The following is a 22,780-nucleotide window of genomic DNA, read 5'->3' on the forward strand; positions in this document are numbered from 1 at the left end:
GATTCATTCTACTATGAATAACCATGTGTATGTAGGCAAAGACATCCATAGTTTTGGTTTTGAAGAGCTTTGGTGTCCGGAAACTGTGCTGAAGGATTTAAATTTTGTAGTTGTGTTCCCCTCAGTCTCATACTGTATCCTTCTGGCCCTGCAGTTAGGCTCTTACCTTCTGGGGTTAAAGGGCAAAAACGAAGAAGTGTGCCTAACATCATCCTCATAGGGAGTAACATGCCATTAGAGCACTTTTCCAAAGAGAGCTATCATCTTTCTCTTTCTAAATTACAGCTTCCCTAGAGATGGGTTGATAAAGAAGCATTTGGTCTAAAATGGTCTTTTCCTAGAGCCGAGTAGAATTACCTGGACTAATTGGGCACTGTAGAGTGTCAGCCGTCAGCCGTCAGAGCCAGGAACTGGGGTCTGAGAATGGAGCTCCTGGTGCCTGCTCTACCTCAGATCAGCCCTGGGGCTTTGTGAAAGCCTCTTGCCCTCTTGGGGCCTCATTTCCTCGTCTGCAAAGCAAGGGGCCTTCAGTGATCACTTTCCGGCTGGAGATTGTCTCAGTGATTTTCAAAAACATATTTTATTGGAAATGATGGATATGTGATATGTGATATTGATTGGGGTGATGGCTTCATCATGGGTGTATTACCTATGTCAAAACCTATCAAATTGCATATTTAAAATACATGCAGTTTGTTATATACCACGTATGGTTCAATACAGTTGTTTGAAAAACAGATTTTACCCCATGTCTAGAATGATGAGGAAGTAAAGAGGACAATGCCCTATTGTGATACGGATCCGTTTATGTTGTCAGAAACAACAGTGCTTTCTGGAGAGTTCCCTATAACCTCCTCCTAGGCTATGCTTGTTCCGCTGCCAACTTCTTCTATTTATTTTTTAAATTACTGTTTTCATCTATTCTAGGGAATATTCATTTTCCTCACTCATGCATTACTCCCAGTGCTCTCTCCCCTTTGGACTCAGGAGTGAAGTGGGAGGAGTAAGGCTTACAGGACTAGGCCTGTCCCCACTATCTGTTCCAGAAAGAAAAGAAAGCTATCATGTCTCTGATACTTTTGAATTCATGTAGCAGGTTGAATTCATTGGGTTGGACGTGTCAGCAACACCAGTAGGAAAAATAATCATAACAAATTCTTATAGTGGAAACTCACACTGTGTAATAGGAAGATATTGGCGGGGGTAGGGGGGACAATTGAAGAGGGGGCTATCAGCCCCTCCTTTAGCACTCTCTGGAAAGTATCCTTTCCCTGACTTCTCCTATACTTAGCCAGATACCAGTTACCATGGGCTCAAAATTGTTTATTAAAAATCCTTTCTGAGCCCATCTTATCCAGCCCCATTGCTACCACTCATTCCAGACACATCATCTTAAATCTGGATTTCTCTAGGAAACTCCTTCTTGGCTCCCTGCTTAGAGAATCTCTGTACTGCCACTTGGACTGCAAGAGTCAACATTCTCAGTGCTACTCCCATCAATCACTTACCTCTCAGAGCCCTTCCAAGGCTCTGCATTTCTTCATTTCATCAGGTGCAAGCTGCCCTGCTTGGATTGTGAGACCCTCCACCACTTGGCTCCACCCTCTTGTGTTTTACCCTCTCCAACATCCCCAGGTCCATCCAGTCCATCAAGTTTCTTCTTTAACCCAGTGAAGTGCTTGTGTTTTCCCAGTTCTCCTTCTAATTTGCTTTTCCTTATCACCAGACACCCAGCCATTCTCACACTTACCTTGGAAAATCCTATCTGCCCTAAGACCCAGCTTGTTCTCCATCTCTTAAGATTTGGCTCATTTTCCAAGTATTTTCATGTCAATTTATTGAGTTACTATTTATTTGATAGTTGCTGGGGACATGAGAATGAATATGGCCTTTGCCTCTTGGCTTTTGTCTTCACTTTGATTCTTTTTTTTTTTTTAATATGTTTTAGTTGTCAATGGACCTTTATTTTCTTTATTTAAATGCAGTGCTGAGATCGAACACAGTGCTTCACACATGATAGACAAGCGCTCTACCACTGAGTCACCACCCCAGCTCCTTCTATTTGATTCTTAAGAGAAAGAAAACCCAAGTTAATTCAGTGATTTCTTCAATCAGAAACATGATATACAGTCCTTTCCTTTTAGTAGGTACTTTGAGAATTCAAACACAGAGAAAAAGTTTGTGCAGATGAAGAACTTGACCCACACAGGACAGACGAAAATTTCTTTGCAGCTGTTTGTTTTTGCAAAACTGAATAGAATGCGTGTCAACAACTCAAATGCAAGAAATGGTTGTTTCTAAAGAAAATAGATGTATTTTCTTCTTATGCAGTGAGAAACAAAGTTGGATTATTGGAGATCTATATTTATGGACAAGAAAGGAAAGATCACTTTTGTTTAAAATAAACTTTTATTTAAAAAACAGTGTACGTGATACAGTCTAATCTTTAAGAAAAAAAAAACAACCTCTAAAACATCTAAATAAATTTGGAAAGATAGACACCAAATGGTTTTCTTTGGGTGGAAGAATTATGGGTGATTAAACAAAATGTTTCCTTTTAATCAAAACTTTCTATAACAGGCAATCTCATTGTCATAATCAGAAAGACATTTTCATTCTGGGAAAAAGCACAGAAATAGGGATATCAATTTGGGGCAAATGTAGATGGATCACTTTAGAGACAGGGCAAAATTGAATATTAAAAGGCATTCTGTTTTGCTTTAATATAGAGTGAGGACTGGAATGGGCCACATCTACAGGGACCTTCAGCAGATGTGGACGGAGTGATTGCAGTGTTTCAGGGTAAATGTTGTAAAAATAAACAAATGAGCAAACTAATGGAATGTGATAGACAGGATGCCTGAGTAATTACTATAAATGCTCTGCCCTTTTTTTTTTTTCTTTTGTCAGAGACCCAGAAAGGACTTTAACCTCTAGGTCTATTAATCTGGCTTCTATCACTGGGCAGAGCAAATGGCACTTTATGTTCTAAATCATAAATGTATGATTTGCCCTTGATATGCTCTGGCCAATTTTGTTTTCTTTCCATCGAAGTTTGTTATCTCATGCCAGGAATGGAAAAATGTACAGATTGGTGATATCACACTGGTGGGTGTCTACAACCTTGGAGATTTCACATGCAGGTGGGAATTTTACCATGTGGGAATTCACTTGGGTTCTCAGAGGGCCAACAGATCAGCCTCAGCTGTGCTCCCTATAAATAAAGTTCAGGAAGGACTCTGAATTCTGGACTCTGGGAAAAGGCTTGACCATGAGGTTGATCCTGTTATTTGGTGCCCTTTTTGGGCACATCTACTGTCGAGAAACATTTGTAGGGTAAGTTTTGTTTTCTGGTGCTTATTTGAATTATATTACCTGATTCATGGAGTCTCTCATTGGATGATTACAGAATAATGGGTGTCTATATGCAGTGTTTCCAGAGTTCTCTTAGATCAGGGTGGGAGGATAAGTGGGAAATATAGGAGAGGGTGATCAAAAATAGATGAAAGACATGAAAAGAAAAAAAAGTGAAAACGATCAAAGTCAAACAAAAATTATAGAGATGGATCTCCAATAAACGAAATTTCATTTGGGAATAAAGAATAGCATTGCAATCCAGAACGTGCATGCACAGCCCAGGGTGGTAGGTGTGTCTGGAGAACAAAGGAAAGGTCTAGGGAATTATCACGATGGAGAAACCTATGCAAGTGATTTTGAATGAAAGTTCATTGGTACTCTTGGTGCTTGTGTGAGCAGGCAAGTTCTGAATGGCAAGTTGGGGGAGTTAATATGTCAGGTTAGTCTTCTGGTCATAGTTGGCACTTCTTTCATAACTGGCTAAGTAAAAGTAGGACAGGCCATTTCATTGGATTGGTTCTGTGAGAGACATTTGGAGCACATGTCTGAGGCCTGTTTCCCTTTCTTTCCAGTGCCCCCAACTCTGTTTTTTGAGGTCATTTTATGTGACAGGGATGATGTGATTTTGCACAATAATATTTCACAAAACAGAACACAAATAACCCTATTTCTCTCTGTCCTTACTCCTTTTCCCTGCCAATGATCAGAAGGTGGAGATGATGGACAGCAGGAGAGATCAGACCATGTGGCCCATTTGTCTCGGGGTCACAATATATGTCAAGACTACTCTCCTCCTTCCTTCCACCTCTCTGAGCTTCATTCTCTATGTCAGCTCTGGTCTTCTCTGATCTTCAGATTTAGAGTCTGGGGGGTGGAACCTCAGGAAGTGGGAAGGCAAGGCCTGTTGATTTTAGACAGACTTCACCAAAGCACTTCAGAGCAAGGACTCACCCTTGCTCTGAAGTGCTTTGGTTCCACAATTCAATGAAGGACTTTGGGCAGAATTTCTTTTTTTTAAAATATCTTTATTTTGTTTTTATGTGGTGCTGAGAATCGAACCCAGGACCTCATGCCTGCTAGGCGAGCGCGCTACCACTTGAGCCACATCCCTAGCCCGTGGGCAGAATTTTTGGAGAGTGTTTCAGGGAACTAATGAAGCAGTCAAATAAATTTGATCCAAGAAAGTAGATGGTCAAATACATTTGGGAATCAGAGGGTTAAACAAAGTATAAAATTCCTAGGAACTGTGACTAAATTAGTGTGTATTATAAATCTTTAAGAGGGAATCAAGGTTGCAGCATGGACCCCAATGTTTAAAAAAATCATCAATCTCCTCCCCACCCTTTTTTTTTTTTTTTTTTTTCCTGAGCAACTCAAAGGACTACTGTTCCTTAGAACACACACCAGGAAATGTTAGCCAAATGTATTACTTTTCCAAGCTCCTTCTCATATGAATGGAGGACTCCTGGGAGTCCATGCATTAACCCAAAGTAATGAGACTCAAATGGGAGAATTTTCAGACCATTTGTGGCAGATGGATACTTGGAGGCAGAAAAGCCTTAAAGAGCAAGCATTCTGTTGCTCATGTATTCCACTGGCATTCATGGGAAATTGTGTGGGGTTTGGTTTCAGAACTGGATTCTGGCCCCTTTCTGTGGCTCATTGTACCTGTCTGAATCTTCCCCACAGGATAGAAAGTCAGCCAGCCTGAAGAAAGAGTTAAAGGAGGAAAAAGACTTTGTCCCCAGAGAAAACCTATAAGAATCCAGCTCCTTTATCCAAACTCTTCTCTAAGAAGATGCTTTCTTGTTTTAGGGTTTCTCTTTTCTGCCACAATGTCCCTGATATCCTTTATTTGTCATTATAAGTGCTAGGTAAGTGGGTAAACAGAGACACTGTGATTTGTCTGGGTTCCAGTTTTCCATAGCAATTTCCAGGTTTGGACCATGTAAATCTGGTTTGGAGATGGAACCCTGATACTTTTTCCATTGCAAAAACTAAAACAAACAAACAAACAAAAAACCCCACCCCAAACCCAGAAAACATTAGTTTTACACAGATGTGAATCTGATTCCTCTCCCAAGCACTAAATTAATTATCCCAGGTTTTGTTTTGTTTTTGAACTTTTTTCTAAGAAAACAGGAACACACAAAGATTAAAAGCCAATGCTTTATGGGCAGTAGGTGTTATTTGACAAATACTCATTAGCTAAAGGAAAGATAACGTTAATAGCAAGCTTCGTGGTAGGAGCAGGTACCCCTTTTAATTATTATTTAGATAACGGTTCCTTGGAGGAAATAAAGCCATTCTATCACCTCCTTATTCTGGGGATGTGAGTCACTATCCTATTTATTAGTTTCTGGGTTGGTAGAGTGATTATCGACTGCTGCATTCATCTCTTACGTGAAGAGGCTGACAGGAGCTAAAAGCAACAGGAAACAGTGTCCAGGTTTTGCTTTAAAGTTTATGTCTATGTTAATACTCTTTAGAGACCAAGTTCTGGAGATTATCCCACGCAATGAAGAACAAATTAAAAATCTGGTGCAACTGGAGGCTGAAGAACATCTCCAGGTATTTGTTCCAGTGAGAGCTTTTGCTTATCAAAATGAACACTCTACAGTCAGATACAATGATTGACACCTATTTTTGGACTGTATTTTGACTCCTCTGACATAATGTAGGATGCTAACTCATGGAGCTGGGATTCCAAAAACCTGGGCACTAATACCAACTACATGGCACTAGATAAGTCCACCTACCTTTCCTGTGACTCATTTTGCCATTAAGAAAAATGGGGATAAACATACCATTCTTCTATCCCACAGGTATATTATAAGAATGAAAAAATAAAATAAAATGTGATAGTAAAAACTTTGGAAAAGTCTATTAAACACTTTTAATGCATTAGTTCTCTTCTAAAATGATTTATAGTATCATGAAATGAATTGGATCACTTGAATGCCAGGTTGTTAAAAAAAACTGCCATAGTTTTAAATAATCTTTTCCTTTGCCAGTTTTATTATCTAGCCATTCAGGGTAGGAGGGCAATATAACACATTTGCTGATGCTTGGATATCTAAAAACTCTTGTTGCCTTCACTCAGTGATTACACAGTGATTTGGATTTTGTGGGCTCAAGATAAACTAGGCAAACACATTGAAATCTATCAATGTGAAACTATCCATTTCCCCCTAGAATAACCCACTCATTTATTTGGCTTGTCCTTTTATCCCTTCTAGCTTGATTTTTGGAAATCACCCACCACCCCAGGAGAGACAGCCCATGTTCGGGTTCCCTTTATCAGTGTACCTGCAGTCAAAGTTTTCTTGGAGTCCCAGGGAATTACTTATTCCATCATGATCGAAGATGTTCAGGTAATTATGCTATAGACCAGATTTCTAGAGGCTTCCTGGTCCACATGAACTGAAGGCTCCCCTTCTTTTATCCTGGAGCCCTCTTGGCCAGGGAAGGCACCTGTGGGTATCATTAGGATTTTCCAGCCCTATGGGCTACCCCTGCAGGTTGGGTAGGGAGGCACTGTTTCTTTCCTTTTTGTGTCTGGCACAAGTGGAATATGGCAACAAAAAATTGAAGGGAAAGAGCCAAAGAGAGACTAAGCATAAATATGAAGGTGTTAATAAAACAGGGAAAATCAAGCTGCTATTCAATTAGCTTGTCATTAGAGTTTGACTCAGAAAGGTAGGATGAGCCTTAAAACTATAACTGTATGTCCTCCACATACCCTCATCCTTTATGGGCAGGGTCAGGCTGACCACTGCCTCATTAATGCTGCCAGAATAGGGAAAGGGATGAACCAGAGACGTCATGTTGTGTAGAGCACAGGAAGAGGAAAGCTTGGCACTGGGAACTGAGTGTCATCATTTCCTTTACAATTATAAACTGAAATGCACTGCTACTAACTAAATCATAGGTAGAACTGGTTTATCTTAGGTTCTGTTGGACCAAGAGAATGAAGAAATGCTGCTTAATCGGAGAAGAGAACGAAATGGTAACTTCAACTTTGGGGCCTACCACACCTTGGAAGAGGTAGGTGTTTCAAAATGTTTTCATCCAAGTAATGGGCCACTCTCTTCTCTGATGACAAGGCCACTAAGTTTATCACAAGTTCCCTGTAGTGATAAAATGACCTAGAAATTATTCTATTATTTTCCATCTTTTCCAAGTTTCCTTAGGATTGTATCAGTGTCAGTGGTTTAATGCAGGATCTGAATTCCACCTGCCCATACCAACAACCACATAGTTATTTTGGAAGTGTTCAGAGTGTTTTAAGTGAGCTCATGAATAGCTCTTTCATGATCTTCCCCTCAACAGACTTTTGCGGATTTCTGACCTACTGAGCCTCCGGAGAGTTGTGCTTCAGGGCTGCCACCATTGATATAATCAGGGGCCACCTAGACACTTTTGAAATCCAGACAAAGGTGGGGGGGGGCGGCTCTCACGGTACTCAGGGCTCCAAGGCTACATAGTAGTGACTTCTATGTAGTCTCTGAGGTCTTTCTTGAGTTTTGTTAGTCTGTTTCTCCATTTGGGTCACATGCTGGGTACCTGGGCAAGCTGCACTTATCTCTGAGACACAGAGTTCTTCTTGGGGCCCACAGGGATTTATCTGCACTGAATTACTTGGGAGTAGATGGGGGTAGAGAAGATTGCAGTTGCAGGTTTAAAGGGTGAGGTGGAGAGTAGAAAAGATCCCGTGGAGGAAGTCTGAATCTCTAAATTAATTTTAAAATGCAAACAACTCTGGAAAAAAAATCCCCTAATTTATTTCGTGGTAAAACTGCTCTGGTGAAATGTGACCTGAACCCACTTGCTTTGTTTCAGTGACAGAATTATTAATGCACTTTAATATGGAGCGACCTCACAAGTGTAATACAATATATGCTTGTTATTACCTTTCTAATGTTCTCCCCCTGCCCCAAGAAAAAAAATATAGATAGATATAGATAAATATCTTAGTTTGATGTGAAGAAGAAAAGGAGTGGAAGTAACAAGATGCCTCTCTCCCCCTTTCCTGTGTGGCAAACAACAGCTGGAAGGACTGTTTTCATCCTAGTAACTTCTGGATGCACAGGTCTCAGTCCCAGCAATGAACGCAGGCCGGCTGCTGGAGAATGCACAGAATTTTAATGAGCCTGGAAAACAGGGGCTGGAGTGGTGGTGTGTTGAGTCTGTCTGCAGTCCACGCGTCCCATTGTCCCGGGGCCTGCACTAGCTGCCTTTTGTAGCACCAGCCTCCACATTCATCCTTATGGATGCCACTATCATTTGTGTTCTTCTGCTAGTAGGACGAGAAGCCTCCTGGCTGTAAAAGTTCTACCTGAGAGCTGAGTGGAGGAAAGCCACAGGCAAACCAGACAAGTGCCATTTTGTTTTGCACAAAACTGGAAAGAGCCGGTTCTGCTGCGGCAAAATGGCTTCTCTTTTTCTAGAATGACTCATCATCCCTGAGCTAGGATTCAAACGCCCCCGACCCCCCAGTGCAGTGGGCTGTGCTACCCTCTCCTCTGTGCCCCGAGGGGATGGGCAGAGAGGGGCGAGAAAAGCCACTAATAGATCCATCCAAGTATTCATTTACAAGTGTTTTATTTATTCATTTGAAACATTTCAGATATCCCAAGAAATGGATAACCTCGTGGCTGAGCACCCTGGTCTAGTGAGCAAAGTGAATATTGGCTCTTCTTTTGAAAACCGGCCCATGAACGTGCTCAAGGTACGGGGGGGGGGGGGGGCAGCGGCGATTTTTGCTCCAGATGCTTCTAGAATCCCGCCCCTCCCACATCAGCCTGCAGAGCAGGTCTCTCTCTCTTTTTTTTTTTTCTCCTAACCGGTCCTTGCTGGTTTTGAGCATCCACCCCCCACCCTCCTCAGCCCCCCTTTCTTTCTTTTTTCCTGCGCAAGCTGACGCAGGTCTGCAGGAGAGAATTAATGCTCGTGTCGGGTTAGATGCGCTCGCGGGGAAGCGGGCGGCTCGCGCCAATAGGAACCGAGGAGGGGGAGGTGGCGGCGCGGGGGCAGGGAGGGGGCTGGGGAGCATTCTGTAATTAATCAAGGTGGGAGTTCTTTGCCTTTTTCTCTTTTCCTTTTCCTTTTCTTATTTAAGCCATTTTTTTTTTCTTTTTTAAACACCGAGTAATTGCCTGAACCGCATAAAAACAAAAACACACAAAAAAACCAAAACGGCAGTTCCGCAGTATGCAAAAAGATGACATAATTAAATCTCAAAGGCGAAAGCCCTGAAAGAGATTTTTTTTTTTTTTTTTGATGAGAGCTGAAAAATGTTCAGGTTTTACTGCAACTTGTTACTCTTGAAAGTCTTCGTAATGATGGTTTGAAGCTTTTGCACCTTGCCCTGAAAAAGAGTGAAAATTATTTCCCCAGACTTCCTAGAAAGAGTTGGTTGGGTGGAAGGGGCTAAATGTCACAACTCCCTGCTAAATTTGGAAACATTATGGCTGGGAACCAACTGACTAACTGGGACAGATGGATTTCCCCAGAGCGGTTTTCCCAAAGCAGGCCTGGGAGGAGTGGTTTGTCTACTTACGACGCGGGGTACTATTGCTAAAGTTTACTACCCTCCCTTTTTCTACCCTGTGTCTCCAACTGGGTCAGGAAACCCCAGATTTCTCATCCGCCTTGGATATTCTTGGTCTTCCCTTTTCCAGGTGGTCTTGTTCAGCCTTTTTCAAAGTTCCCTGCCTCTTACACTTGAGCTCTTTGAAGGAAAAGTCACAGAACACTTTCAGCTAAAACTCCTGAAACCTGTGAAATGTAATTTTTGTAGTAAGGATTTGCATTTTTCATTTACCTTATCTGCTATGTTTAGGATGCTGCACAGAGATAGAAGTTGATGGTGCAAAAATAATCTTTTCCTTCCCATTTACTGATCCAATTGGCAAAGCCACTGTTCCAAATAAAACTAAGTCACTTAGATCATAAAATTTAAACTCTAGAAAGCACCTACCAGAACCTGCCTGTCCTGATTTTATGAAGGACTCAAAAGGTTATCATGAGCATTTTCATAATACAATCCTTGCATAAATTTGGAAAAAAAGCAAAAGGAAAACAAAAATCCTTGTAATTCTACTTTCACAACTATGGTATAATAGCTATAAACATTTTTTTTTCTATTTCTTTCTCTCTTTTCTTTCCTCTTTTCTCTCCCTCTCCCCTCCTTTTTTCTCATACGCATGTGTATGAACACCCATATTTATATGAATTAGTCTTTTTAAAAATAAAATTATATACTATTCTGTAACCTGCTTTTTCCCCAATTTGAAACCTATGAATACATTTTCATGTCATTACATTATCTGCAACTACGTTTTTACAAACATCAAGGAAGGAAGTCTAGACCCATCTTGTATTTAAGCTTATGTCAAAAGAAAGCTACCAAAAAACTAAAACCAAACCCAAACAAAAAACCTTAAATGAGAAGAGTTAATCCTCAGCACACTGTTTGCATCTCCTTCTCCTCTCTTAAGCACATCAATGACAGAAAGGGGACAAGAGAAGGAGGAGGTTGCAGGGGGAGCAGAGGGGACGAGGTGCTCATAGCGGCAGAGCCATTCACGTTGTCACTCGTGTTTTGCAGTTCAGCACCGGAGGAGACAAGCCAGCCATCTGGCTAGACGCTGGGATCCATGCTCGAGAGTGGGTTACACAAGCTACTGCACTGTGGATAGCAAATAAGGTCATTTTGCCTAAAATTCCTCACTTATTTTGATTTTCTGGGCTCGGGCCCACAAGCCAGTACACAATAGTCCCTGTGGTCCCTGCTTGAGTTATCCGCCGAGCCCTTGCCACATAGACAGGAAACATACCCGTCCAATCTTTTTTGATATTGCCCCATCCAGGGCCATGGCTTTGTGCCCCTGGGTCTGCTACTATACCCTCCTTAAAAGATACAGCAAACCCGAGGGGATCCAAGGAGTGGGCAAGTAAGGGCCGGAGTCAGGTTTCAGCAAAAGAACAGATTAGAGAAAAATACTTTGCTGCTTCTTAAGGCTGAAGCTTGATGTGCTGGAGATATCTAAAATCGTGAAGGGGGCTCAGACAGAAAATAGAAACAGGTGTAAAATGAGTTGACTTTGACCTAGAGATCCAAATTGAAATTAGTTAAGGGTGTTTGGGTTTGTTCTGAAAATTTCCCAAATCTGATTTTGAAGCCAGGATGTAGCAATATCTCTCTTCCACATGTTTGTTGGCATGAGAGTCAGGACACGGGGCTGGGTGTGACCTAGTCTGGTATTTCTTAAGTAATTCAAAAATGACATGCTATAAATCAGAATGTTAATTCATGAGCAAAGGAAATCAATCCACATCAGATCATTCAAGCATGTGCAACCACGTGCATACCAATTGATACATTTTTCCCTTCAATTAAAATGCGGTTACCTTTAGGGTATTATGAAATGGATATTTAACAGTTGAATAATAATGCCTTAGGATGGCTGAGCACAGGAAATGAATAAATTTTAATCCCGCAGAAACTTCAACTCTACTGCAATTGATTGCAAGTAAAAATGTAATTCCCCAAATGAAATTTAACCGGTTCTCTGGATCTTTAACAAAGTTGCCACATATTTAAGTAATTTGATGTTGGTCCTGAGTTCTTTTGGAATGCTATACTGTGTGAGGACTAAGGAATATTTAAATTTTTTTCTTTGGTTCATACCCACATAAGCCACATATACCATTGCTCACTGTTGCAACGTGCATCACCAGAATTCATGGGAAGAATGCTGCTGCTTTTGAGGGAGAATGAGCACATGATAACTGATTTTTTTACTTAATTTAAGTAAATTATCTTGACCAGAAATGAAAATATAGACATGGGTATATTAAAACATATTAACATCACAGGAAACTGGGCTGCAGTAGACTTGGGAAAATTCTCATTGGTCAACAATGGTCCTTAGGTCACATTTGTAAAAAACATTGCCTTAATATTCTGTCCTGAGTCCCCTGGTCAAAAGAGAGGGACTGTGAGGTAGATATGGCACTTGTTCTCTGCTCAGATTGCCTCTGATTATGGAAATGATCCATCCATCACCTCCATTTTGGACACCATGGACATCTTCCTGCTGCCAGTCACAAACCCCGATGGATATGTGTTCTCTCAAACCCAAGTAAGCCTGAACTTTTTTTCTTCTTCCACAAAGACTTTAAGGAGATGTGTAGGAACTTCAAAAACCAAATAAAAGTGATCTTTGTGTTCTCGACTTACTCTAAACAGAATGCCTAATCTCTCAGTAGTGGCCCTGAAAGGAGGCACAGAGAAGTGTTTATAATCACTTCTTATTCCAACACATGATGTCTTCACTTGTCGCCTCAGCCAGAGCCCATTTCAGCCGTTAGTCTGGGCTATTAGAGCTCAGTGTTCACCAGTGAGTCACCTAGGAGATTTGTTCCAATTACCTCTGCGTTTTTCTTTCTTTCTTTCTTTTTTTCTTTTCTTTCTTTCTTTTTTTTTTTTTTGTGGTGGGATTGATAGAAAAGAGAAGGCGGATGTTACCTGCTGACAATTAGATTGCCATAAGATTTAGGTAGCAGTACAATGCATCCCAGCATTTTTACCATCTGTGGCAGAAATCCTCTGTAATATCACTAAAAGGAGTTTTGTAGGTTTTTTTCCCCCTTGAAAATCTCATTACAAAACACCATTGTGGCAGTCGTGACCCCAGATACGTCCGAAATGAATCAGAGCCTCCAGTTTATTCTTGTAGCGAGCTGATGACGATGGTAGCGCTTTCAAAGAAACTCGTCCTAGCAACTGGTCCTCATCCCTTGAGATATCGCAAGAATAAAGGGTTCCGTGGGCTCGTCTAGGAAATGCCGCCCACTCTGTCCTTTTGAGTGGTACACATACAACATGAAAGCATTGAAAATCCTTCAAAGTTCTGAAGTAAATTCACCAATTTAGCCCCATCTTTCCCCCAAATATTTGACCACAGAACTCTCTTTCCCTTGCTTTTTGTTGTGGTGGTGATTAGCATTGAATAAAACTAGTGTTTTATGGAACGTGGTTTGGCAGATGTTTATTTGAGGAGATGGGGGGTTATTCCGAGCGGAACTATTCCAACACCTCCCGAGCAAGAGAAGTGAGTGCGACTGCATAGAGACCCTCCCGGGAGGGCGCGGTAGGGATGAACTGCATTCTGAAGGCACCTTCTCATCAGGGTGAATGACCGGTTTTTTCTTTTTTTCTGTGATTCTTTTTGGGTCGGATTTTAAAGAATCGGATGTGGCGAAAGACCCGGTCCAAGGTCTCTGGAAGCCTGTGTGTCGGTGTAGACCCTAACCGAAACTGGGATGCAGGTTTTGGAGGTGAGCGCAGGGACTTGCCCCAACGGATGGGTTAGATTGCTGTCTGGCTAACTAGCTGGTTTGCAGAGCTCTGCAGTGCGTCAGCCTGCTAAGCCCATTTAGGATTCAAGCCATTTAAAAACCTCTTCGAAAAACACTTTACTAAATTCCCTTCACAGGAGCGCGGTGCTGTCACAGTGCTCTGAGCAGCATTTAATATATTTTGTCTCACATCTTGGTTTTCCCACAAGCTGTAGCCGGGTTCAGCTTCCGAGCTGCCAGAGCAAGCAAGACTTTGCACAATGGCGGGAGCTCAGGAAGCCCTGAACCAGCCACTAGAGGGGGTTAGGATCTATTCCGAGGAGAAGCATTACATCATCTATAGATGCTTCGAGAAGGAAAACTTAAAAAGAAGTACAAATAGGATTAAGACATTGATTTTCGAAATAGATTCAAAGTAAAATATTAGCTTGTTGCTGGCTTGCAGCTCTTATGTTTTGGAGTTCAGTGGCAGGCTGTTTGGGGCTCCTTTATGCTTTCAGGTACTGGTTAAACCTCCTTATGCTTTTGTAATCACATAGCTGAAATTTGTTTGGTTTCTCCTCAGGAGCCCACAATAACAGTGCGGTTAGGAGCTCTGTCTTTTTCTCAGTAGTATTCCTAACACCTAGCACAGAATTTGCCACATGGAAAGCAATCGTTAAATATTTGTAAAACAAATGAATTAATGAGAGTCATGGAATAGAGACAGGACCCGCTAGGGGATTGTGACAGCATATGGATGAGTTGCAAGTTCATTCATCGCTTTTGCAATTTATTTATTCATTTTTTTTTGCATAGGGGGAAAATAATCAAAGCACCAGACCCAAAATATTGAACAGTTCCCAGCATTTCAATGCCAGTGTTTTTCCTCCCTAAAATGTTATTCTTATGAAATAATTTAAACTCAAGATGACAGAGGCTTGTTTACATTTCACCCATGTCACTTAATCTGGGGAATCTCAACCCTTACCTGCTCTCTAAGAGATTCTTTAGCATTCAGAGACCCTGCCGTGCCTGCCATAACCCCACTTCAGTGTTCTTGAGCAACTCTGGTTGCTGAGGGAGTCAAGGCCAAAGGTGGCCTTGTGGTCAAGTGTAGTTGTGATTTCCTCATGGCAGAAAGGGTGTCAGAGGCTTTTTTGCCTTTGTGGCTTTGTGACTTGGAAGTACAGATGCATAGAATCTTTTGCTCTTGGATTCTACAAATTGGAAAAGATCCCAGAAAAAGAACTTGCTAAAACTCCCACCCAATGCAGGAATTCCATCTATAATATTAAATCGAGCTTTTCTTCCAACAACTCCCACAGAGAGGAGATGATCTAATTTGATAGCTCTTTCTGCCATATAGAGGAACCATATTTTTTAAAGAAGAGATGTGTGCAGAATCTCCTCAGTTGGGCTTCCTGTCTATGCCCTTAGGAAACGTCTTGATCAAACATAATGATTCTGGTTTCCAGAGGAGAAACTTAGTGATGTGCGTGATCCCTTCCTTCCTGTGGTGTTTTCATAAAGCTTATTGTCCTCACTGGACTTCTCCTGCATCCCACCAGGACCTGGAGCCAGTAGCAGTCCTTGCTCCGATTCATACCATGGACCCAGGGCCAACTCTGAAGTTGAAGTGAAATCCATAGTGGACTTCATCAAGAGTCATGGGGAATTCAAAGCCTTCATTACCCTCCATAGCTATTCTCAGCTGCTCATGTACCCTTATGGGTATAAATGTACCAAGTCAGATAACTTTGATGAACTGGTGAGTTTTTTTCAACTTCATTTTAGCTCAGCTACAATATCAGTTGTATGGACAAATAAGTGTCAATCATGAAGTTAGGCACTGAGGTGGAGGTGTACTAATGACAGGTTACGGAGATGATAGATGTTAAGTCCAGGAAATAAGAAGATTGTGATCAACCAAAGGTTTAGTTTCCTAAACTAAGTTTCCTTGGAAAATAGAATTCATGGAAATGTTGTTGCCTTAATCCAGATGAGCAGGAGCCTCATTTGACTGTGGATTATAAGGATGTGCTTTCTGTTGCCTACGGACAAAAAACACTTGGAGTTATTATTTATTTATTTATTTTAGTACTGGACATTGAACCCAGGGGTGCTTTACCACTGAGCTACATCCCCAGTCCTTTTTATTTTATTTTATTTTTTTAAATCTTGAAACAGGGTCTCATAAGTTGCTAAAGATCTTGCTAAGTTGCTAGGCTGGTTTTGAACTTGTGATCCTCCTGTCTCAGGCTCCTGAGTTATACCTGGCCAAAACCCACTTGAATTTAGATCTGAGGCTCTTGAAGTGGCCAACAGATGCTCTATGCTAAGCGACCTTGCTCCCCAAAACTCTCCTAATACTTTTCCGGGACCTTTGACTTTATGACCTGTTATGATGATGCACTGAGTTTAAAACATTCATTCCCTAACTTGATTCCTTCTGTCATATTTCCTGTTTCAGGAATAAGCAAATTGGCGGCAGCCTTAGGTCAGATGGAGACATCTCAGGAGACTGTTTGCAATTGAGCAACAGCTATCCCATGCTGAAGAGAATGTGCAGATATTTCCAATTTGGCTTTCAGACATGGTTTTTGAAACCCATATGTTAGGGATAAGTCCAGAATTGAGACCTTTTGGACAAATTACCTTCAAATAGATTATTGTCAGCAGCCCCAGACAGAAATGGGATAGATTATTTCAATTTAGATATATCTCATTATATTCATCAGATATATCTCATATATTTCATCTCATTAGCTGGATTTTGGCTCTGTCAGGGTTTTGATGGTGACTCTTACCATTCAAAGTCAAATCAGGAAAAAAGAGTGTCAAGGTTGGAAGGAATCTAGGATGAACTTTTAATCGACCTAGATAACCTTAAATTATCCAAACCTGGTCCTCAAATGTCTACCAGATAGTCATCTAGTCTACACTTAGATGACTTCCTGCCTCTAAGGGGGCTGATTCCATGTTGCAAGCAGGTTTGATAGTTAAAGTTCTTCCTCGTAGGGAAGGAAAACCTTCTTCCTCTGTTTTCTCCCTACCAGCCCTGGTTTATCATTTGGCTTTATTGAGCAAGTTTATTTCCCTTTGGAATGTGAATCCATTAATTACTTCAAGACCACTGACCTTCTTCTCTTAGGTCTTTAAGATAGGGATAACCTCCAAAATAATATCAGTTCCATTAAGCACTCACAATATGGGCCCAGGTTCTCTCATCATTCTTATTACAGTTTTCTTAACATACTTTGGTTTGTCTGTGTTCTTCAAGGGTAGCTCCTAGAAATGAATGTGAACTCATGTTGCAGGTTAACCAGTGCAGAGCAGAGCATGGCCGGAACTGCCGTCATCTGGACCGTGCACTCTGCTAATGCAGTTGAGGGTCACATTAGTTTTTTGGCAGTAACACCGTGCAGTTGACTCATGTTGGGCTCATTGACAGCTGAAACCCCCAGGCTCTCCCAGGCTTCAGCTGAGCCAGGTTTCCCCCATCTGGTAATTGTACAGTTGTTTTCCTGGACCCAAGTTCAAGACCTTACATTTATCCTTAGCAAGGACAGTAAAGCCTCAATCAGTCAAAATTGGAACCCTCAAGTAACGGAAAATATTTTGCTGAGCTCTACTTCTTGGAAAAAGAGACAATCACAGGGAAATAAGCCAATGTAGAGATCCAGTAAGAAAAAAAAAACCAACTTTCTGGGTACATTCTGGGGTCAGTATACATTTTATTTAGTCCCCTTACATGTACCCTGTTTCCATCCACACTTCTGAACAGGGTGAATAGTGGAAAAATAATGAACCCTGGAATATTGCAAAAACCTAGATGACCAAGTAAACAATGAAGGTCTTCATGTTGTATTTCAAAGCCAATAGAAGTATGCTTGTGCTCACTTCTCAATGAAAAACGGTTGAAACAAAAAAGAACTCCCTGGTCTATATTCTGCTATTGGGCAACCAATTTCCAAGGTTGCAAGTGTTATCCAGTCACCTTTATTTGGTTTTATCAATATACAGGATGAACTGGCCCAAAAGGCTGCCCAGTCTGTGACAAGCCTGCATGGCACCAAGTATAAAGTGGGACCAATATGCTCAGTCATCTGTAAGTATCTGTTGTGCTGGAAGTTAGTATAAATGACCCACTAAGATGGCAGACACCACGTGAGCATGGGTCAAAGCTCTTAAATGCCTTGATGTGAAAGGGATAGGACTTCATGCATAGAACCCAACCTTACCCAGTTTCCTTCAGTAAGTCTGGTCTCCTCCATGAGATACTTACTATGTAATATCTAGAATGAAGAACTTTCTAAGCATCTGAGTTTTTTGCACCCTCCTACACTGTCCAGTTCCTTACAGCTCACTCTCATGCAGAATGAGGCAGAACACGGCAGCAATGTAGAGACCAGAGTTATGGTGAACAGGAAGTAGGGACATCTGCCCCAGGGGATCAGGAAGAGTTCCTAAACTAGAGCCATTCTACTGAGGATGGACAGGATTTGGGAAGTAAAGCAACTCTCTTGTTGCTTATTGGATGTGGAGGGTTTCTCACTAAAGGTCACTGAATGGCACCCAAGAGGGTAAAAGGGGGTGGGGTGGGGCTAGAAAGATTACATTATTCAATTGTCGACATGTCGAGCTTGCATAGTTATAGGGGATTCAGGTGGAACAATCCTGGATAACATGGCCCTGTGATTCTTGAGAGAGAGGGGGTGGGGAGGTGTGGATATTTGGGAAGGGTCCGCATAGAAAGCATGGTTAGAAGAAGAAAACAGAGATAGTTGGGGTGGAAAGAGAGCTGAGAGGAGAGGGGGAGCAAGGTTTGAGGCAGCAGGAAGACCAGGCGGAGAGGCCGAAAATCCTAGATTTCAGAAACCAGGGAAGGAGCAAGCAGAGGAGGCAGTGGTTAAAATGAGAAAGGCCATGAAAAGGTCAATTTAGATGAGGACAGAACATTTTCCATTGAATTTTCATCACTAGTTTATTGGTGACCTTAACCAGAACAGTCTCTGAAGAATGGATGAGAAGGTGGGGGGGAGAGAGAGAGAGAGAGAGAGAGAGAGAGAGAGAGAGAGAGAGGAAGAATGGAAGGCTTTGGAAGGCTTTTTTTTTTTTTTCTCCCTCAGACAAGAAATATATTTATTGACTGTGGGGAAAGAACCAATAGAGAAGGAAAGGTAGAAGACACAGGAGGGAGAAGAAATGACTTATGCAGAATGATTGCAGAGGAGGGGTAAAAAGGGGTAATCAGAGGCGGCCCAGGTGGTCCATCAGGCTGGAGCAAGAGGAACAGCTACAGTCATAGGATGGGGTGGGGATCTGCAGGAAGGCTCACTTGCTACTTGTGAGTTTTTAATTTTTTTTCAATACTGGAAATACATCTTTAGTCTAATCATGGTGCTTTCAGTGGGAGTTTTGGAGAGCAAAAGAGTGATATTTACTATATTCAGAGCCCTTCATGGAAATGCAGAAACTAATGATCTGATAATATTACATGCCATGAAAGCTTCTCTCTTTTTTGGTACTAGGGATGGAATCCAGCAGTGGTTTACCACTGAAATATATGCCCAGCCCTTTATATGTTTTATTTTGAGACAGGATCTTGCTAAGTTGCTTAGGATCTTGCTAAGTTGTCGAGGCTGGCTTTGAATTTGCAATCTTCTTACTTTAGTCTACTGAGTCCCTGGGATTACAGGCATGTGCCACCATGCCCGGTGAAAGCTTCTCTTTTTCGAGTATTTTGAAATTTTTTCTTTGTGATTTATGATACGTTTAAGAAACTTTAATGATTTTTTTGTCAATCAAATGTTTTTATCTAGTTAGAATCCATATCTGCTGTATTTTGTGTTCAGCTACTTAAAGTTAGTATCATTTCCTATAGAATTTTATGTATTTCCATTCTAGATATTTCTTATTCCACTGTGGCTAAATACTGGGCCCTTGAGTTGTTTTAATATTTTGTCAAATAGTGTTACCATGAACCTGTTTTTTTTTTAAATTCCTTTTGTTATTAGATGATCTTTTGGGGACATTCCTGAAGCAAGATTATCAAACAGAATGAAAAGCTTTGGAGCATGTGTGTGTGTGTGTGTGTGTGTGTGTGTATATTAGGCTGTGTTCTGTGAAGACTGATTTGCAAAAGTTGCTGATACCTTTTTATGGAGACAGGATCTCATTACGTTGTGCTGACTGATCTCTATCTCCTGGCTCAGTGACCCTTCTGCCTCAACCTTCCAAGTAGCTAAGACTACAGCCGCATACCACCATGCCTGACTTGCTGAGACCTCTTTTAACCATGTGGGCTTGTCCCTTTATCAGGGCCATCTCCAGGGAGGAGAGCCCTCTGAGTTGTGGCAGTGGGCACAGAGAAGTGGACCTAGCTTGAGATGATGATGACAGCTTAAGGCTGAGGAGCACATACCTTCGTCTGGTTGGCAGCCTCTGAATGAATGGAGGCTGGAGTTTGGAATGTCAGCAGAAGGACATTGTGTACCCCTGAAACCTCCTCCTGAATTTTAGCCATTTTATTATAAGGAATATACTTTGTTTGGAAGTATTTACAAATAATGTAGAATTTGGAAGACTGAGGTTTAGTGTACTTTCTTTCTTGGTGAGGACACAGATATTGAAGACATTTCTGATAAGCAAATATCAGACAAATGTAGGTTTGCTGTGTGATCTTTGGAGACTGGATCATCATAAATGGAAGTTCTAGCTGCAAATTTATCCAGAGCTGACTGTATTATCCTGCTTCTTCACACCTTGGACAAGCCCTGCCTCTAAGAACCAGTCCCAGTCAGGTTCTTCTTGCCTCCTGCCTAGGTTCACTTCTGACCTGAAACATCTGCTTCTCTCCATCTAGGAGGTGACTTCATGTCTGTTCTGGGTGAGAAAGTTCCTGGGTAGCTTCCCACCTGGAAAGGGCTTTGAAGAGTTGTGCTGTGATGAGTGCTTGGTCCAGGAGAAGATATCCTAGAGTTATTTCCCAGGGAGGTGTAGGGGGAAAAGCACAGCCAGAAGAAGCCTGGATCTGAGTTAAAACTGCCACTTTGGAACCAAGTCACCTTGGGCTAGTCACTCACCCTCCCTTGGCTTTTTAATCTGTGAAATGGATTGTCAAGAGACTCATAAGATAATACATAGAATTAAGTGTTCACCAACTCTAAAGCAGCCACCTACTATCCTCCAGATGCCTTTGATCCTTAATGTGGTCTAAGTTGACAAGATCCTAGTCATTTATTGATAATGCTTGTTATGACTGACATTTATTGGATGCCTATTCTACCTACATTATAACTCATCTGAACCTCAATTTCCTCATCTGTACAATAGGTACAATGCTAGTAACTACTTCAGGACTAAGGTATAGATTAAATAAGACAATTTAACACCCTAACACATTTAGTGAGCACTCAGTGTTGTAATCATAGCCATTACATTATTACATTTAATTCTTACTGCCCTTTGAAATACATAGTATATCATCCTTATTTGACAGATGAAGCATCTTGGCCTTAGGTCATCAGCTAATCATTGAGGGTTAGTAATCAATCTGAAACTAATACTCTATCCTCTATGGACCCCTTATGGGATGACTGTATCATATAGCCATATCAGAGGTATATGTTAGTAATTTTGGTACCCTGGGAAGAGTCAGCCCAAGCCAGCAACCATTAAGTATTTGTTATTCATCAGGCGCTATACTAGCTGTTGTGGCTGATAAGTGTACAAGAATTTCTCAGAATTACAGATTGAACATCCCTAATCTGAAAATCCAAAATCTGGAATGTCCCAAAATCAAAAACTTTTTGAACATTAACCTGATGCCACAAGTGGAAAATTCCACACCTGATCTCATGCGACAGATCCTAGTCAAAAGGCAGGTGCACTAAAAATATTATATAAAATGACCTTTAAGTTACATGTGTGAAATATATATGCAACAAGTGAATTTTGTGTTTAGACTTGGGCCTCATCTCCAAGATAACCTCATTACATATATGAAATATTCCAAAATCCAAGATCCAAAACACTTTTGATCCCAAGCATTTTGGATAAGGGATGTTCAACTTGGCAATTCATAATATTAACCTCTAGTCCCACTCTTTCCTGGTACAATTTCCCTGATGTTCCCAGTCCTGTTTTAGGGCTGGGTGGCTTCCTTCATCTCTGCCACAACGATGTCCTCCATTTGTCCTCTACTTGCCCTCCCTGGGCAGGGCCTCAGGACCAGCCCATTGCTCAGTTCTACTGAGTCTGATTGCCTTGAATCTTCCTAGGCTCATGCCATCCGCCTTCATCATCTGTCACGTCAGTGGCCACACACGTCTCAGGTGCACATGACTGTACTGACTTAGCCCATCAGCAGGGAGGCTGCACGTATGATTTCACACTGGAGCAGAGCCTGCTGCCTCCTTATGCTGAGAGTCTCGTAAGGACAGGGACCAAATCTCTTACTCCATAACTCCTGCTCTACCACTACAGGAAACAATGCCTGTACCTTCTAGAGAAGGAAGTGGTGTGGCCTCCCTAACCTGGGGAAGATGCCAATTAGGGCATCAGGCAAGATTCCAAATGGGTGGGTAAAGCCAGAGGCTCCTAAGAACACCAGGGGAAGACTAAGTACAGTGTTCATTGGAATAACACCTTTTGCTTTTCAAAGTATTCTTGTGTATTCTGTAGGCATGAGCCTCTGCTGAACTATGCCTGCTCCTGTAACCCATGCATATGGGGTTTGATTTACATTTGATCATGGTGGAACTGAATATAGAGGTTATGTAGAGGTCAATGGGAATAGCATAACCAGTCCTTATTCTTATTTGCCCTTTAGACCAAGCCAGTGGTGGAAGCATTGACTGGTCCTATGACTCTGGCATCAAATACTCATTTGCCTTTGAACTGAGAGACACAGGCCGCTATGGTTTCCTCCTGCCGGCCAAGCAGATCTTGCCCACAGCTGAAGAGACCTGGCTTGGCTTGAAGACAATCATGGAGCATGTGCGAGACCACCCATATTAGGGAATTGTGGAATAGACAAACACCATTAAAATCTCTTTGGTTTAAAGCAAAA

The 22,780-nt window shown here is 41.6% G+C and overlaps 1 protein-coding gene across 2 annotated transcripts; it reads left to right on the plus strand.

The window, feature by feature from the left end:
• Positions 1-3,193: 3,193 nt before the first annotated feature.
• Positions 3,194-22,780, plus strand: Cpa2 (carboxypeptidase A2). 2 transcript variants are annotated; one of them, XM_005331105.3, is made up of 11 exons: positions 3,201-3,336; positions 5,847-5,928; positions 6,597-6,731; positions 7,309-7,404; positions 8,987-9,088; positions 10,970-11,068; positions 12,396-12,506; positions 13,614-13,704; positions 15,276-15,475; positions 17,731-17,815; positions 22,541-22,780. In XM_005331105.3, exons 1-11 carry the CDS (start codon positions 3,272-3,274, stop codon positions 22,726-22,728), a joined length of 1,254 nt encoding a protein of 417 aa, XP_005331162.1. In that variant the 5' UTR covers positions 3,201-3,271; the 3' UTR covers positions 22,729-22,780. The 2 variants fall into 2 exon arrangements, with proteins under 2 accessions (XP_040147371.1, XP_005331162.1); XM_040291437.2 differs by lacking the exon at positions 17,731-17,815 and having other exon boundaries at positions 3,194-3,336.

The sequence above is a fragment of the Ictidomys tridecemlineatus genome, chromosome 2, assembly GCF_052094955.1.
Source record: "Ictidomys tridecemlineatus isolate mIctTri1 chromosome 2, mIctTri1.hap1, whole genome shotgun sequence".
Taxonomy (NCBI): Eukaryota; Metazoa; Chordata; class Mammalia; order Rodentia; family Sciuridae; genus Ictidomys; species Ictidomys tridecemlineatus.